The 17,181-nt window shown below is 40.9% G+C and overlaps 1 protein-coding gene across 1 annotated transcript in view; it reads left to right on the forward strand.

The window, feature by feature from the left end:
• The window catches only part of ADGRF1 (adhesion G protein-coupled receptor F1), a 39,573-nt gene that overhangs the window by 13,223 nt on the left and 9,169 nt on the right, over positions 1 to 17,181 (forward strand). The window contains 9 exon segments of the mRNA XM_014535349.1: positions 1,060 to 1,117; positions 4,247 to 4,396; positions 5,050 to 5,223; positions 7,360 to 7,460; positions 8,296 to 8,354; positions 10,013 to 10,075; positions 11,480 to 11,631; positions 12,759 to 12,922; positions 14,562 to 14,750. Coding sequence (XP_014390835.1) covers positions 1,060 to 1,117; positions 4,247 to 4,396; positions 5,050 to 5,223; positions 7,360 to 7,460; positions 8,296 to 8,354; positions 10,013 to 10,075; positions 11,480 to 11,631; positions 12,759 to 12,922; positions 14,562 to 14,750 — 1,110 coding nt within the window.

The following is a 17,181-nucleotide window of genomic DNA, read 5'->3' on the forward strand; positions in this document are numbered from 1 at the left end:
TAACAAAGAAACAGAATTTCCGGAGGATGAGGCCCAGAAATCAGGATTTTAAAAAGATTCCCAGGTGATTCTAATGTGCAGCCAAGGTTGAGAACCACTGATCTAGGGTCACAGTTTTAATATTCTCTATACTCTGATGACTCCCAAATTTATATTTCCATCTCAGGCCTCTCCCTTGAACTCCACATTCATATACATACTACCTACATGATATCTCCAGTTGGGTGCCCAATAGGCCCCTCAACTTAATCTGCTCATATTAAACTCTTGACTTTTTTTCTCACCAAACTTACTCCTCATTTTCTATCTCAGCAAGTGCTATCACCATCTCTCCAGCTGCTTAGGCACAAAATGTATTTTTATGCTTGATTTTTCTCATAATCCATATCTCATAATCCATGGCTCTTTTTTGTTTGTTTTGGTTCTGTCCTTAAAATATATCCAGAATTTAAACACTTCTCACCACCTCCCTGGCTACTATGTTAATCCACACTTTCTCTATCTCTCACTGGTATTATTTCAGAAACTCCTGGAATGCTCTCATTGCTTCTGTGCTTGACTATTCCCAATATGGCTGCAGGACTGAGCCTTCTGGAAAATAAAGTAGAGCATGTCTTTCCTCTGTTCAGAACTCCAATGGGTTCCGATCTCACTGAAGTAAAAGCTAAGCCCTTGCCATCGCCTATAAAGATCTACACAACCTGCCTCCCCAGAGATGCTCTCTGACCTCACTTTCTGCCTCTTCCCCTCACCCCCTCCCTTTAGCTACTCTGGCCTCCTAGCTCTGTCTTCACATGCTGGGCATGGTCTTATCTCATCTTTTGCATGTGCTGTTCCCTTTGCCTGAAAAATTCTTTCGCCAGGGATCCTCACTTCCCTACCCCCTTCAGGTTTGTGCTAAAAACTTGCCTCAGTGAAATCTTTTCTTGCCATCTCCCCACTGTCCCTGACTTGGATTTTAGGTGCAGGATTTCAGTTTATTGGGGAAATCCAACAAGGCCTTATGAAGTACAATGTTACAAAGCCTTGACATAATTCTTCTTGTTTTCTTTTTAACAGAGAAATGATGGCATCAAAACAAAAAGAGAAGTCACAGTGAATAAGAAAAAGCATCCAGGTGAGACACTGCTGCCAAGAGAATGGGGTTCCAACCCCAATAGTGTTTCTGACTGGTTGTATGATCATTGGCACATTATTAAACACCCCAAATCTATAAAGTGAAAATAACAGTAATCCCTTCTAGCAAAGCATTTGTGAGGATTAAACAATATAATAGAAGCAAAGTATCCTGCACCATACCTGGCAAGTTGCTGCTCCATATTCTTCCTTTCCTTCCTTGTCTTGATCCCAACAATGCAATTAATGGGCACAGCCCTCGGTCTGTGGTCTGAAATTTAACTTGTGAGTCTGATGTTTTAAGCACTGAATGTATTTCTTCATGGAAACAGTGATGCACACAGATGGTTGTTAAGTTCCTGGGTCAGTTCACAAGCCTTTCTTTGGTAAATTTGCTACAGTGCCATAGATCTTACCACCATGTGAAGCTTAGATTCTTCGGAAAAAAAATGAAAAAGTTTAAGTTGGACTGCGATGGATACATTTTTCCTGACAGCAATAATACAGGCAGTATTTATCGACCTATTATTATGTGCCAGGCATCATTTTAAATGCATTAGATGAAGTCAATCCTCACACTGACCTTCTGAGTTAGGTGCAACCGTCATCTTTATTTGGTGAAATTAAGGTATAGTGTTAAGGAGCAGGGGGCATGATTGTTTGCCAAACAATGACATGCTACAGTGCCATAGAACTTACCACCATGTGAAGCTGAGATTCTTCAGAAAAATGAAATAGAAATTTAAGTTGGACTGCTATGGATACATTTTTCCTGACAGCAATAATACAGGCAGTATTTATTGACCTATTACTATGTGCCAGGCATCATTTTAAATGCATTAGATGAATTCAATCCTCACACTGACCTTCTGAGTTCGGTGCAATGGTCATCTTTATTTGGTAAAATTAAGGTATAGTGTTAAGGAGCAGGGGGCATGATTCAGGCCCAGTCAATCAGCTCCAGATTGACATTTAACATTCCCTTACTTTCAGGTGTACAGCACAGTAGTTGTATGACTTACATAGTGATCCCCTATGTCAGTCAATTTGGCTCCAGAACCACTGCAATGAGCCTCTGACCATGTGACCAAGGTCAACTGCTCTCTCATTCCATACTTCTTACCTGCTTGGGCTGTGGGAATGGAATCCTATTAGCTCCCCCTATGTGGGGTGACTCCCAAGGCCTGGGCTGAGGTTCCGGTCTGCAAGGAGATGGGGGCAGTAAGTGATGGAGCTGAGGCTCTATGGTGTGAGCTGTGGGAGTTACAGCAGACAAGGGCCTTTTATAAATGTCCTGGGACATGCCTCAGCCTCAGCTAGCTTCCTGCTACCCTTTGATTGCCTTATGAGAAGCTTGAATTGAGTCAGCTGCTTTTCTTCACTATAAATCTCCTTCCTGCCTACCCCCTAAGAAATGGGGGCAGTAAGTGATGGAGCTGAGGCTCTATGGTTTGAGATGTGGGAGTTACAGCAGACAAGGGTCTTTTATAAATGTCCTGGGACATGCCTCAGACTCAGCTAGCTTCCTGTTACCCTCTTGATTGCCTTATGAGAAGCTTGAATTGAGTCAGCTGCTTTTCTTCACTATAAATCTCCTTCCTGCCTACCCCCTAAGAAATGGGGCAGTCTCATAAAAGTTCCTCATATCATCTGTCCCTGCAAAAGCACAGTGGTGTCCTGAGAAATCTATTAGCTTTCTAAGAAATTTTACTGCCAATGGCAATAAAATGAGACCAGGATAAGAGGATGTTCACCTTTTGCCTCTTTTTCTCTAAGGTCCTTCACATCCTTAATCTTGGGTCCATAGAGGATCTTGAAATCCCATGGGACCTCGTGCTAATTTCATGTGACTGTACCTAAATCAGTCCTGGTGGGAGAAGACTCATAGGACTCTTCTCCCAGCCAAAAACACTTAACAGCCTCTCCCTATGGAAACAAAAGGTGCTGCTCAGAAATGATAAGGTGGACCTAGAGCAGTAGTTCTCAACCTTCTGGCCCTTTAAATACAGTTCCTCATGTTGTGACCCAACTATAAAATTATTTTCGTTGCTACTTCATAACTGTAATGTTGCTACTGTTATGAATCGTCATGTAAATATCTGATATGCAGGATGGTCTTAGGCGACCCCTGTGAAACGTTCGACCCCCAAAGGGGTCGAGACCCACAGGTTGAGAACTGCTGACCTAGAGGGTATTATAATGAGTGAAATAAGTCAGATAGAGAAAGACAAATACCATGTGATTTCACTTTTTTGTAGAACCTGAAAAACAAAATGAACGAACAAACAAACTAGAAACACACTCAAAGATACAGAGAACAAACTGACGGTTGCCTGATGGGAAGGGGGTTGAATGGCTGGGTGAAAAAGGTGGAGGGATTCAGAAGTACAAATTGGTAGTTACAAAATAGTCTGGGGATGTAAAGTACAGAACAGAAATTATAGTCAATGTAATAACTACATATGGTGTCACCGAGTGCAAGACTTACTGAGGGGGTCATTATGTAAGTCATACAAAAATCTAATTACTATGCTGCACAACTGCAACTAATATAATATTAAATGCCAACTGTAATTGAAAACTTTTTTTAAAGTAAAAAAAACCCTATGAAATGATAAGGTACAGATGAGGATATGTAAGGGCTTGGTTTGTTTTTGAATTTGCTATAAATACATTTTTACAGAAGGAAGGGTTCTTTGGAGGGGAAAGTGTGAGACTGATGTTTTATACAGAAGATACTTCAAGGAGCCCAGAGCTGGGGGAGGTGAAGAGAAGAGTGGTTAGGATTTTCTCACCTCTTCTCCCTTCAGTCTTGATGCCTTGATGCCTTGACTCTGGATGTGTCCTGAGGAAGTGCATCAAGTCAGGAGGGCAGTGCAGGTGCGGGTCAGAGAGCACGGGAGCAGCTGGCTTGGCAGAAGTAAGAGGGTGGACATTGTCAGGCACCTGTGTGCTTGTCCTGGATGCTCATTTTTAGTCAGTGTCTGGGTGGGCAGAAGTCAATGGCAAGCAGTGTGGCATCATCCAGGACATGCAGGCTGAATCTGCTGATAGTCCCTTGGTCACTGCTTCTGCAGTATTTCTCTCCCAGACTGAGCAAGGAGGCGTCTGACAGTCTTCCTGTCTTTAGACCCAGTGCAGGAATATGAGCTGTTGCTTCAGGTGCCCTATAGAGATTCCAAGGAGAAAAGAGACTTGAAGAAATTGCTGAAGCTTTTGAAGCATCCATCATTATGGTTCTATGGGCCAATGAAGATCATCAGAGCGAAGGCGACTACATGTAAGCCAGCTCTCTGGGGACAGAGATTGGAAGTGGGGAAGGTGGGTGTATCAGTGGGGACAGGTTAGGTTATGCTATGGAAACGATCATCCCAGCAGCATCTGTGGTTTACAAGAATAAGTGCCATTGCTTCTCCATACTACATGTCCATTGCAGGTTGTGAAGGGGCTGAGACTGCGATGGTCACTTGGGGACCTAGGCTGATGAATCAGACACTATCTCAAACACACCCATTCTGAGAAAAAAAAAGGAGCATTAGAGGGTTTAACATTGGCCGTTGAATTTTCTAACTCAGGATTGACACACATTAATTCTGTTCACGACTTATTGGTCAAAGCTGGTGCCATGCCTCCACCCAACCTCAGGGGCCAGGTTATGCAATCATGGAAGACAGCAAGCAATATCTGGCAAACAGCACTAATGACCACAACGGTGGGTCTCAGAGAAGTTAAATGCTTTGTCGAAAGCAAGAGTTCTCAAAGTGGGCAGCCCCATCCAGCAGTAGCAGCAGCACCAGGGCTCCATGTTTCTGCCCTTTGATGAGAAATACTTGCTTCAGATTCTAAGTCAGAGCCGAGCATCAGAATTCAGCAGTCGGTAGTCGATTCATTAACCAGGAGCTGTGAAACCAAGCTCTGTTTTTGTGTGTGCAGACTGTGGCCACCAGAATGGGGTCCTCCGCTGTGCCTGTGAAGATGGCTATACCTGGTTTCCTCCTGCATGCCTTGATCCCCAGAAATGCTACCTTCACACGGCTGGATCACTCCAGACTTGTGACTGTCATCTCAAGAACCTCACCAGGAGTGTCAATTTCTGTGAAAGAACAAGTAAGCACGTAAGGATACCAGGAGGGAGCTTGGGCCGGCGTCTCTCCCACCCCAGCAATGACAGGGAGGGAACTCTATCTAGCTCTTTGTCCATGTGTTTCTCTGTCTCCCCGAGCAGAGCTAGTGTTTGTAGGGAGATTGAAGGACACTGATGACATCCCCGCTAGGTTTGGCTGGACACAGGGAGAGCTGCATTGGTGCAGAAAATTCAGGAATGCAAGTTGATGTTTGGGCACCGCTTCAACCTTGCTCCAGCTCAGCTCAGCAAATATATGCTTCTTTGGAGATTTAACAAGATTCACGTAAATCCCAAGTCGGGGAACTGCTTGAGTAAATACATTTTTTCTCCCTGCCTTCTTTTCAGCTCTTTTGCCAACATCAATTTTCAGAACAGAGAAGTCTAGAGGTATGAGAGCAAGGAGGAAGGCATAGTGATTATACTGAAAGTAATGCTCAAAATTGCCAATGAATATGTGTACTGAATGCAATGCCAAAACAAAACAAAATTTAAAAGTCTAGCTTTGGAAACCATGGGAAGCTGAGGGAGCTCCTGTTGGCTTAGGTGTATGTTCAGTGGGTGACGAGGTGAGCTAAATGATGTGGGCTCCGGGGCTTGAAAGACTTTCAGAAGTTTTCCCAAAGTCTAGTTCAGTTCTCCCGAAGCTCTGGCTTTTGGTAGAGCTGAGCAAAGAGTGAGAGAGGACATGAAATAGCCCAGTTTCCTGGGTATCCCTGCTCGCTTTCCCAGGACTGCAGCAATTCAGGTTAAGGCGACATGCATTTATTAAGCACCATCTTTATGCCCAGATTGGGGGCAAATTGTGGCAGGTCACTGAAGCATTTATCTTGCGATCGATGAACTCGCAGGCTACATGGGGAGGTCAGGATGTTGATGCAAGAAAGACAATGTCATTTCTTCAGCAATGTTGAGGAAAGCCTAAGTTTTGGTCCATATCTGATCCATCATCAGACAGGAATCACATTCATAAAGAGCTTCCCAGAGTAGAGCAAGGGCACACATACATGAGACATTTTCACAAATATATGTGCAGGTGCAAGAGGTGTAGGGAGCTGTGGATAAAGTCCTGTAGGAGGGAAAGACTCTGTATCTGGAGAGCAGGGAAGGCCTTGGAGAGGAGATGCTTTGACTAGGCCCTGAATGAAGGATAAACAAGGTATGTCCATTATTATTTCTTAAAATATATTTTTATTGATTTCAGAGAGGAAGGGAGAGGGAAAGAGAGAGATAGAAACATCAATGATGAGAGAGAATCATTGATCAGCTGCCTCCTGTATACCTTCCATCCCCCACTGGGGATAGTAGAGCCCACAACCCAAGAATGTGCCCTGACTGGGAATTCAACCATGATTTCCTGGTTCATAGTTTGACACTCAACCACTGAGCCACACCAGCCGGGCTATTATTATTATTTTAATCATCACCCAAGGACATGGTAGGAGAGGGGGAGAAGGGGAGGAGAAAGAAAGAGAGAGAGAGAGAGAGAGAGAGAGAGAGAGAGAGAGAGAGAGAGAATGTGAGAGGGAAACACCGGTTAGTTGCCTCTCGTGCGCTCTCTGACTAGAGATCAAACCCACAACCCAGATATGTGCCCTGACCAGTGAGAGGGAAACACCGGTTAGTTGCCTCCCGTGCGCTCTCTGACTGGAGATCAAACCCACAACCCAGATATGTGCCCTGACCAAGAATTGAACCAGCAACCTTTCGGTGCACAGGAGGACATTCAACCAACTGACCTACTCCGGCTGGGCTGACTGCCTTTTTAAATCACATATGAGTGGTCACATGTTTTCTTACTTATAAGGTTGCCTGGATTATTAGTACTTTTCCCATAATGTTCCAAATCCACGACTGGAAATTCTGGTTGTATGCTTCCTATATAGGTGAACATTCATTATAAAAATACATTGAAAGATTACAGTACTTTCCCCATAATGTTCCAAATCCACGACTGAAAATTCTGGTTGTATGCTTCCTATATCACTCTAGGTGAACATTCATTATAAAAATACATTGAAAGATTAATGTTGAAAAAATGGGCTCCCTTCTGTAATTCTATGCTATAGTAAAATCAAGTGAATAATTCTTATATCTATATATTTTTCTGTTTCTCATAGAAGTTTGGGGAACTTTCAAAATTAATGAAAGATTTACAAAAGACCTTCTGAATTCATCTTCTGCTATCTACTCCAAATATACCACTGGAATCGAAATTCAAGTAAGTACCTTCTACTTATGGCGTAAGAAATTGTTGGCTAAACATAAGTTCAGATGTTTTCAATTCAACATGTTTATTTAATACCTATTCTTAATCATTCTTTTTCAATAAATTATTACATAGTAGTTAATCACTCTGCCCACAGCTGACATACTTTGAACATTTTCTTTCTAGGAGAGTTTAGCAATTGAATACTTTTCACGTCTTTTGTGTTCAGTTTTGTTCTTTTACTTGGGTAACATTATGCCAAAGCTTCTTGGTTATTTTCTGTTTTTTTATCTGTCAAAAGAAATTTTTCATGATCTAAGCTCAATTGTCAGCATCTGGGATCTATTCCATAAAGAAGCCTTTCTTGTTAGAAGCTAGACAGAGTTACTGAGCAAAAATTCTGGACTTTATAACGAAGTAGCATAAAACTAGATCAGTGTGCCTCTGCTAGGATGAGGTACGGTGTGGGTTTCACTGAAGACATGCACAAATCCTTGGTTCAGTTTAAGCATCTATAAAAATGGCTCATTTGGGGGAAGGATAAAATAAATTTTGGTTGAATTTATAATATTATCTGGCATCCAATTCATCCTTGAGTCTAAGCAGTTGATTCTTCATTATTTATTAGCAATCTCAAAAATAAATTATGTGCATGAGTGTACATTCTCAATTGTCATTTTAACCGTATTTTTGTAACATGCAATTACCTCCTGCTGTATCTTTTTCCTTTGCTCAGTGTTTGTTAGTTTATTTAATGTCTGCATCCATATTTTGCTCAAATGTTTTCCTTGTGTGAGGACAAAAATCAACATATCTACCTTTGTTTGTTTGTGTGTTTTTTTATAAGCTTAAAGAAGCATACAAAAGAATTCAAGGTTTTGAGTCAGTTCGTGTCACTCAATTTCGGTAAGTACCACAACGCCCAAATCAAGGCCATCCCTAGATTTGTGCATCAGTCCCGAAGAATGCCTAGTGCTGTTTGCCAACTGTCTTTGACAGGATATAGGTCAGACCTGCTCTTTATAGTCTGATTCTTACCCAAACTGGATAAAAGTCTGAAGGGAAAAGTCTATATTCTTATGTAAGTGAGCTGAGGAACGTAAATATTAAATGGCATTTTCAAAGCTATGGAGCAGAGAATAGAATTGGAAACCCCAATTTAGAATTTAGAAGGAAGCAGGAGATCTTGTTGTGTGTGTGTATGGGAAGAAAAAGGGGTAGGGATGAGGGTTGTAGAGGGATGGATTTTCTTCTATAACCACAGTGGGGTATGGTGTATCATTGGAAGCCAGAAGGGAGGCCTTGGTGAAATCGTATGTTTTTGTGTAGATATCATGTATTCACCATAGCTCAAAACCCCATAGTCATTGTCTACAGCAAATAAAGAGATATTTAGTAAATCATTCTTTTGTTTATATTTTAATTCCAAAGTTATTTGGTTAGTTAGCCATGTGTGCATTGATTACCAGCTATTTGTAGTCTACTTACTAGAGGAAGTGGCTTAGAGGTCAGAAAACTTGACTTCTTATAAGACTTTTTCACAGTTAATTTTTCACCCTTATTTGAACAACAGCTAGAGGAAATTTTCATTTGCTATAAATATATTGCCCTGGGCACTATCCTTTAGTTACTCATGGCTTTATAATGTCTTTATAATCCAATGCTAGGGAAAAACACTACTTTTTTTCTTAAATCTATGTTTATATAATTAATCATTTCCCTGTTGGACTTTGCTGTCATTAAACTCATTAAACAAAACTGAAACATGATCATAACAATTTTTATATTCAATATTCATATTTTTCTTTTCTGTTGTCCTGGTTTTCCATTTATATTTCTAACACATATTCTATCATATATACCTTATAAGTTGTCTCCAATAATTTGTAGACAAAATCACAGTTTAGGTAGGCATAAGTCTATAAAATACAATGATGTATGTTTTTCTCTTTACTGTATGAGTTAGTTTCTCACTGTCTCCATTTAATTATTTGCTGAACAGGATTGTTAATATTTGTGGAAACTGATTTAACCTAATTAAATCCAATGAAATACTAGGCAAAAGAATACTTTGTAAAGAATTAAAAGGGCCATACCAATGCAAGGATATTATGCCCATCACTACATAAAAGAGTATTTGGATTTATTTATACATTGTGAGTGGTAATTCAATGTATTTGAGCTTTGGCATGTCAGAGATTTTAATACATCAATTAATAAATTAATAATTACCTGACTCAAATTCTCCTTGGGACTCAGCTCCCTTATTTACAAATGAGGATAATATAGTGTTTACCTCATGAAATTATAGCAGAATTAACTTAATTAGTACATGTAATCTCACTTGTTTTCATAATTTTAAACACAATCTGTAAGCTGATGGTTTCTAAAGGCTTTACTTGAGGTTTGGCCTCTCTCCTAAACATCTGACCTAAATATCCAATTGCCTATTACATCTCTACTTGATTTTCTAGTAGGCATGTCAAACAGAATATGTTGAAAACAGGGGTCCTCCCACTCTGCTCCTCATAACCTTAAACCTACTTCTCCCATCTCAATTACAGCGATGCCATTTTCCCAGTTGGACAGACCCAACCCCTGGAGTCATCCTTTAACTTTTTATTGAGGTATAACTTACATTCAGTGATATGCTCTGACCTTAAATATACAGCTTAATAAACTCTGACAAATGGTGGCGTGGAGGAGGGTATGGGGGAGGGGGATAAATGGTAATAGAATAAAATAAAATGATTTATCACTGTAAAAAAAAAAGAAAAGAAACTGACAAATGCTTGTACAAGCTACCACCTATCAACAGAAAACATTTCCATCACCCTCAAAGTTCCCTTGTGCCTCCTTCCAGCTAATCTCCATGCCCACCTCACCCCCCACCAGAAATAACCACGGATCTTATTTCAGCATAGGCTAGTTTTGCCTATTCTGGAACTGCACATAAATGGAATCACTCAGTGTGTAATATTTGTGTGTCTGGCTTCTTTTGCTCAGCATAATGTCTTTGAGATTCATCCTTATTTTTTTGAGTATCAAGTGCTTCCTTTCTTTTTATTGCCCAGTAATCCTCCATTGTATGCATATACTAGTATTATAATTGGTCCATTCCTTGCAATCGTGCTTGACTTGTTTCTGCTCCATTAGCAATTCCTGTGGCTCAGTCTTCAAATACAACATGAATCTGACCACTTCTCCCACATGCTGTTACTCAACTAGTTCTTGCTATCATCTCCTCTTTCCTAATCAGCCTTTCTGCTTCCCTCCCTTCTGTCTATTTTCTACAGCAGCCAGAGTGATTATCTTAAACAACATATATGATCATATCACTGACTTTTAATAAAGAATAAAACCTTCTAATAAAAAATAACATTCAAACTCGAAGGACCTTGGCGATCTGGTTCCTGGCTACTTCTCCAACATCATCTCCTACTCATCTCTCTCTCACACATTGAACATTAGCTATGCTAGTGTTTCTTCCTTCCTTTCTTTTTTTATTTTGTCTTCTAACTTAAATTGATTTTATTCAGCTCTTAACTTACTCTCACCTGGGGTTCTTAAAACCCATATTGAAACCTTTTAGGCATTGAGAAGCACTCCCAATTGTTGAATTGAAACCTAGTCTTTAAATTTGTCACACTCATAGACAGGTTCCTGCCTCAGGCCCTTTGCATGTGCTCGCATGCCACACCAGTGGTCTTCTCATTATTCAGGCCTTAGCTGCAAAGACCCTCCACACAGAGAAAGCTTTCCTGACCAGTCTTATTGAAGTGGGCCCCATATCTATCTGCTATTCTTATCACTGTACCTATCTCACATAACACTTAATAAAAAACAACATATATTACATAAATTAAATAAATGCTTATATAGAGAGGTTATTTGTCTTGCCTTCTTTGCCAGAATGTAAGCTCCATGAAAACAGGGACCAAATCTGTTTGATTTATTCCCATGGACCCAATGCTATGCCCTGAATGACTGAATAAATTAACCTCACTTTTCTTTCCATATAATCATGAAAGAGGTGGCAGCATCATTGCTGGGTATGAAGTTGTTGGCTCCAGCAGTCCATCTGAGCTGCTGTCAGCCATTGAACAGGTGGCTGAGAAGGCCGAGGAAGGCCTTCAGAAGCTGTTTCCACTGGAAGATGACTCCTTCAGAGTATTTGGAAAAGGTAACACTAAATTCCCACCCTCTGCTTAGGAGAGTCCTTTAATTAGTTGCTCATTCGTGTCTTTAGGAGGCAGATTGGAGAGGTTTCTGATACAGAATTATTCTAAGACTGACTTTCAGTAGAAACAGGCAACTGTTTATGATGAAACTCGACTTCAGCCTGACTAGTTCAAATCCTTGCTAATCGGCGATCTGATCTCCACTGTAGTAAATGTTGTGGAAGACTGATTTCACCGCAGGCTCTGATGGAATGATTCAGCAATAGTTTACTGGTAGTCATGTTGAAATATCTCTGGGGTTGGCAATATTCCTGAGTAATAATTCAAGGAGCCAAGGAAAGAATACATATATCTAGGTCTTTAACACTCACACAAACATACACACACACACACAAACAAACAAACAGAGACACACACATACTACTTTCCTTCAGGTATTTTTCCCCACTTACTTCTTTACACCCAATCTTAAACCTCTGCTATAAAAATGTGTGCCACTTTCAACAACACTCTTTCAATAAATATCTACTAAGTGTTTAAAGTATCTAGGCACTTAGGACACAGCAATGGGGAAAACAAACCCAAAACACAGCTCTTGTTGGTCGTCCATTCAAGGTCTCCTTTTCCTAGTCCCAGTCATGGGAAGACTGTATTATTAAGGGTCAGCTGCAAGAGTAACTAGTGTCTGGTCACTATGTGAGAAGCTTTTGCAGGATTCAAAGTAGGATATGTCACCCCAAAATGGCAACTGCCCTGCTTTGTTCCATAGCATTTTGAAGATTTTTCTGGTTTTCTAGCACTCCCTTAAAGAGTAAAAATATTTCCTGGGAGTGGTCATGCCCTGTCTTATTTTCACCTAACACGTATTAGTTGATAGCCCACTAAAAGTAAGATCGTTGGCAAAGATCAGACACCTGGAGGGAGAAGGGCCAGAGTCAGGGAGGGTAGGGCATGGAGAAGGAGAAAAAGGTGCTGATAGGGCTGAAACTGGGCACCAAAGACAAGCTTCTCCTGAATATTTGTGGGTATTGTCTCTAAGAATATGGTTTCTAATGCACAACACTATGGTGCATAGAGAGTGCCAGGATATTCAGAGACATTTTCCCTCTCTGTTTCCATTCTCTTCCAGTTCAGTGTAATAGCATTGCCTTTGGATTTGGGTTTAAGAATGATGAGTATACTCTTCCTTGTAGCAGTGGCTACACCGGGAACATCACAGCCAAGTGCCAGCCCTCTGGGTGGCAGGTCATCAGGGAGACATGTGTGCTTTCTCAGCTGGAAGAACTGAAGAAGGTAAAACATTTCCACCTTGCAGACTTGCCCTGGTTTTGAGTTTCACAGTGGGCACCCACCACTGAGCATGGCCGGGTGGAGGGTAAAATATATCAAATTGTCGCATTTATCAATATGCAGAACATGAGGGTGACATCAGACCCTGGTAAACCCAAGGCATTTGGGCATGAGTAGCAGAGTCTAGGTGGCAGCTGAGAAGGTCAGAAAGTGTCAGAATTGATGGTTTTCATGTGGAGGGGTGCTGCAATAGAGTGAATAAATGCTGAAGGAGTCTGCAATAGATGGCAGAACAGCAACTAAGCTGGAATCAGAAATCCAGAAAGCCTGGGAATCAAAGACCCAAGTGAAGGTGTGAGTCCAAAGTTATAGACTTAGTATAAGTGAGAATGTCAGAAACCAGGGCAGGGGTTGGGATCAGTCAAAGGTGAACCATATAGAGCAATAGAACTGCAATAGATTCTAAGGGTCATCTGGTTTATCAAACTCCTTTTATAGATTAAGAAATGAAAGACTAAGGGACTAACAGTTGGTCCCTCTGGTAGCAATAGTGTTGAATTAGAAACATGGTCCTTTGACTCCCAGTCCAGGACTGTGACCTTCACATGATGCTGTCTTTGGGAAGTACAAGTACTTAAGACAAGGCAGATATATAGAAGCAAATGGTGAGGAATTAGAAGTCAAGTCACAGGAAAGAGGGACTCCAAGACTAGTTCACAGACACTGTTCTGCAGATAGATCTCCATATTGAGCAGAACTTCTGTCCTGGCCTGAGATTCTGGTACTGCAGTAGGGAAACTCAGAAAGGTATATCTTAAAGGACTGTGGAATGTTCACTTCTCCCTCCTTGGACCTCAGTTTCCTCATCTGTAAACTGGGGAGGGAGATTGGACCAGATGGCCTCTGGGGTCTATCCTTGCTCTTGCCTTCTTTGCCTCAGATATGGACATGGGCCATGGTGAGGGTGAGGGCAGGCAGATCCAGGTACTTTGGGCAGAGAACAGCACTGTCAGCCAAAAAGAGCGAAAAGGAAACCATATAGGATCTGGATTCCTTGATTGACTTGTTTTGACTGAAAGGGAATATCCCTTCTTGGCTGCCTTCCAGGCTAGCCCAGAGTAGTGGAAGCATCTGGAAGTTTTAAGGAAGAAGGAAAATTCCAAATGCAGTGGCAAAGTGTGGTCAAATCTCCCTGTATGTCCCTCTGTCTTCCCATCCGACAAGAATGTCTCAGTATAGTACAGTGATTCTAATAGAATTTAGTGCTGCTTCCTAGCTGGGTACAGTTTGGAAAGTCACTGAATCTCACTGAACATCAGTGTCTGTATAATTAGGATAATAATTCATCTGAAAATGCATTTTAATAAATCTCTTCAAGTTTCTATGTTCTTAATGGTACCTAGCTCAAAGGGTGGTATACGAATTAAATCAGTGAATCCCTGGTAAAGCATTTAGCACAGAGTAACAACTCTGAAATACGGAAAGCACTGAGTGAAAGCCATCGTGTTATCATTGTTATATAATATCCTACATTATAATGCACCATACACATTAATGATGTAGCCCAGAATTCTGATTTAAATTTGAGGAAACAAGCATATGTGTTTTGTTTTTTCTAGAACTTAACCATTTTTATTTCTAGAATTTCAGTGTGATTGCAAGCAATGCCACTGAGGCAGCCATGTCATCCTTGGTGCGAAATCTTTCAGTCCTCATTCAGCAAAACCCATCAACCACAGCTGGGAATCTGGCTTCAGTGGTGTCAATTCTGGGCAACATCTCATCTCTGTCACTGGCGAGCCATTTCAGGGTGTCCAATTCAACAATGGAGGTATGTTCTGCCTGTGCCTGAAGGGCCACTTTATTTATTATTATTATTTAAAATTTTGTTTTAATTATTCAATTACAGTTGATATTCAATGTTATATTATTCTCAGGTGTACAGCATAGTGGTTTGACATTTATATAACTTACAAAGTAACCGCCAACACCATACATAGTTATTATAATACTAGAGGCCCAATGCACGAAAATTTGTGCAAGAGTAGGCCTTCCTTCCCCTGGCTGCTGACACCGGCTTCCCTCCAGCACCTGGACCCAGGCTGGCTTCCCTCCAGCCCTGGTTTCATCAGGAAGGATGTCTGGAATGACATCTGGAAGATATCCGGTCTAATTAGCATATTACCCTTTTATTATTATAGATTACTAACTATATTCCCTATAATGTACTTTACATTCCTGTGACTATTTTGTAACTGCCAACTGCACTTTTTAATCCTTTCACCTTTTTCACCCAGCCCCTATCCCCCTCCCATCTGGCAGTCATCAGTTTCTTCTCTGTATCTATGAGTTTGTTTCTATTTTGTTTGTTCATTTGTTTTGTTTTTTAGATTCCACATATAAGTGAAATCATATGGTATTTGTCTTTCTCTGTCTGACTTATTTCACTTAGCATAGTACCCTCTAGGCCAGTGATGGTGAACCTATGACACGCGTGTCAGAGGTGACGCACGAACTCATTTTTTTGGTTGATTTTTCTTTGTTAAATGACATTTAAATATATAAAATAAATATCAAAAATATAAGTCTTTGTTTTACTATGGTTGCAAATATCAAAAAAATTTCTATATGTGACACGGCACCAGAGTTAAGTTAGGGGTTTTCAAAATGCTGACACGCCGAGCTCAAAAGGTTCGCCATCACTGCTCTAGGCCCTTCCATGTTGTTGCAGATGGTAAGATTTCATTCTTTTTATGGTCAATTAATATTCAATTTTATATATGTACCACATCTTCTGTGTCCAACCATCTATCAATGAACACTTAGGTTGCTCCCATATCTTTTTATTTATTAATTATTTATTTTTAAAAATCCTCACTCAAGTATATTTTTTCATTGAGTTTTAGAGAGAATGGAGAGGAAGGAGGAGGGGGAGAGAGAGAGGGAGAGGGAGAGAGAAACATCAATGTGAGAGAGATACATTGATTGGTTGCCTCCTGCAGGTGCCTAGATCCAGGCCAGGGATAGAACCTGTGACCCTTCAGTCCATGTGCCAATACTCGAACCACTAAACAACACTGGACAGGCTGCTTCCATATCTTGACTATTGTAAGTAATGCTGCAGTGATCATAGGGATGCAAATATCTTTTAAATGAATGTTTTAGATTTCTTCAGATATATATCCATAAGTGGGGTTGCTGGGTCATATGGTAGTTCTATTGTTAACTTTATGAGGAAACTCCATACTCTTTTCCATAATGGTTGCACCCATTTGCAACCCCACCAGCAATGCACGAGGGTTTTGAAGGGCCCACTTTAAAACTACTTCATAAGGAGGAATGACAAAAGCCTGAGTTGGAGCGGTGCTGTTGAAAAGACTGAAGAGGCACGTAACAATCTCTGTGTGATTTTTACTGCTTCCTCCGCCATGTGCAAGGAACTCATGAGATTAACCATGTGAGTTCAAAGTAGCAAGGAGCATCCTCTAGGCAGGTCGTCTGGGCATCACTCGGCTTAGAGGAAGGGAAGAGCCTCTGCACCCGATTCGACTGTGTTGGCACAGGTGTCAACTCTCAATACCTGCGTGCAGTCTGCAGTTGTTTTTTCCTGTGGGCAGGAACTCTGGCTTCAGTCATTTCTACTTTAAGAACTTCCTCTTTTTTTGACTGGGAAATCCATGTTTTGATTTGGATTTTTAAAAAATTAACTTAAGCCCTAGCCGGTTTGGCTCAGTGGATAGAGCGTCGGCCTGCGGACTGAAGAGTCCCAGGTTCGATTCTGGTCAAGGGCACATGCCTGGGTTGTGGGCTCGATCCCCAGTGTGGGGCATGCAGGAGGCGGCTGATCAATGATTTTCTTTCATCATTGATGTTTCTATCTCTCTCTCCCTCTCCCTTCCTCTCTGCAATCAATAAAAATATATATATAAAAAAATTAACTTAAAATTACAGAAATAAGACTTGGTCACTAAAAAAAAATTCAAATAAGCAAAAGGAAAAAAAAAAGACCTGTAATCCGGTCACAGTGGAATAGACACAGCTTACATTTTAGGTATCCTGTCAGTGCCTAGACCAGGGGTGGGCAAACTTTTTGACTCGAGGGCCACAATGGGTTCTTAAACTGGACCGGAGGGCCGGAACAAAAGCATGGATGGAGTGTTTGTGTGAACTAATATAAATTCAAAGTAAACATCATTACATAAAAGGGTTCGTTTTTTTTTTTTTTTAGTTTTATTCATTCCAAACGGGCCGGATCCGGCCCG

The sequence above is a fragment of the Myotis brandtii genome, unplaced genomic scaffold (assembly GCF_000412655.1).
Source record: "Myotis brandtii unplaced genomic scaffold, ASM41265v1 scaffold143, whole genome shotgun sequence".
In the NCBI taxonomy this organism is placed as follows: Eukaryota; Metazoa; Chordata; class Mammalia; order Chiroptera; family Vespertilionidae; genus Myotis; species Myotis brandtii.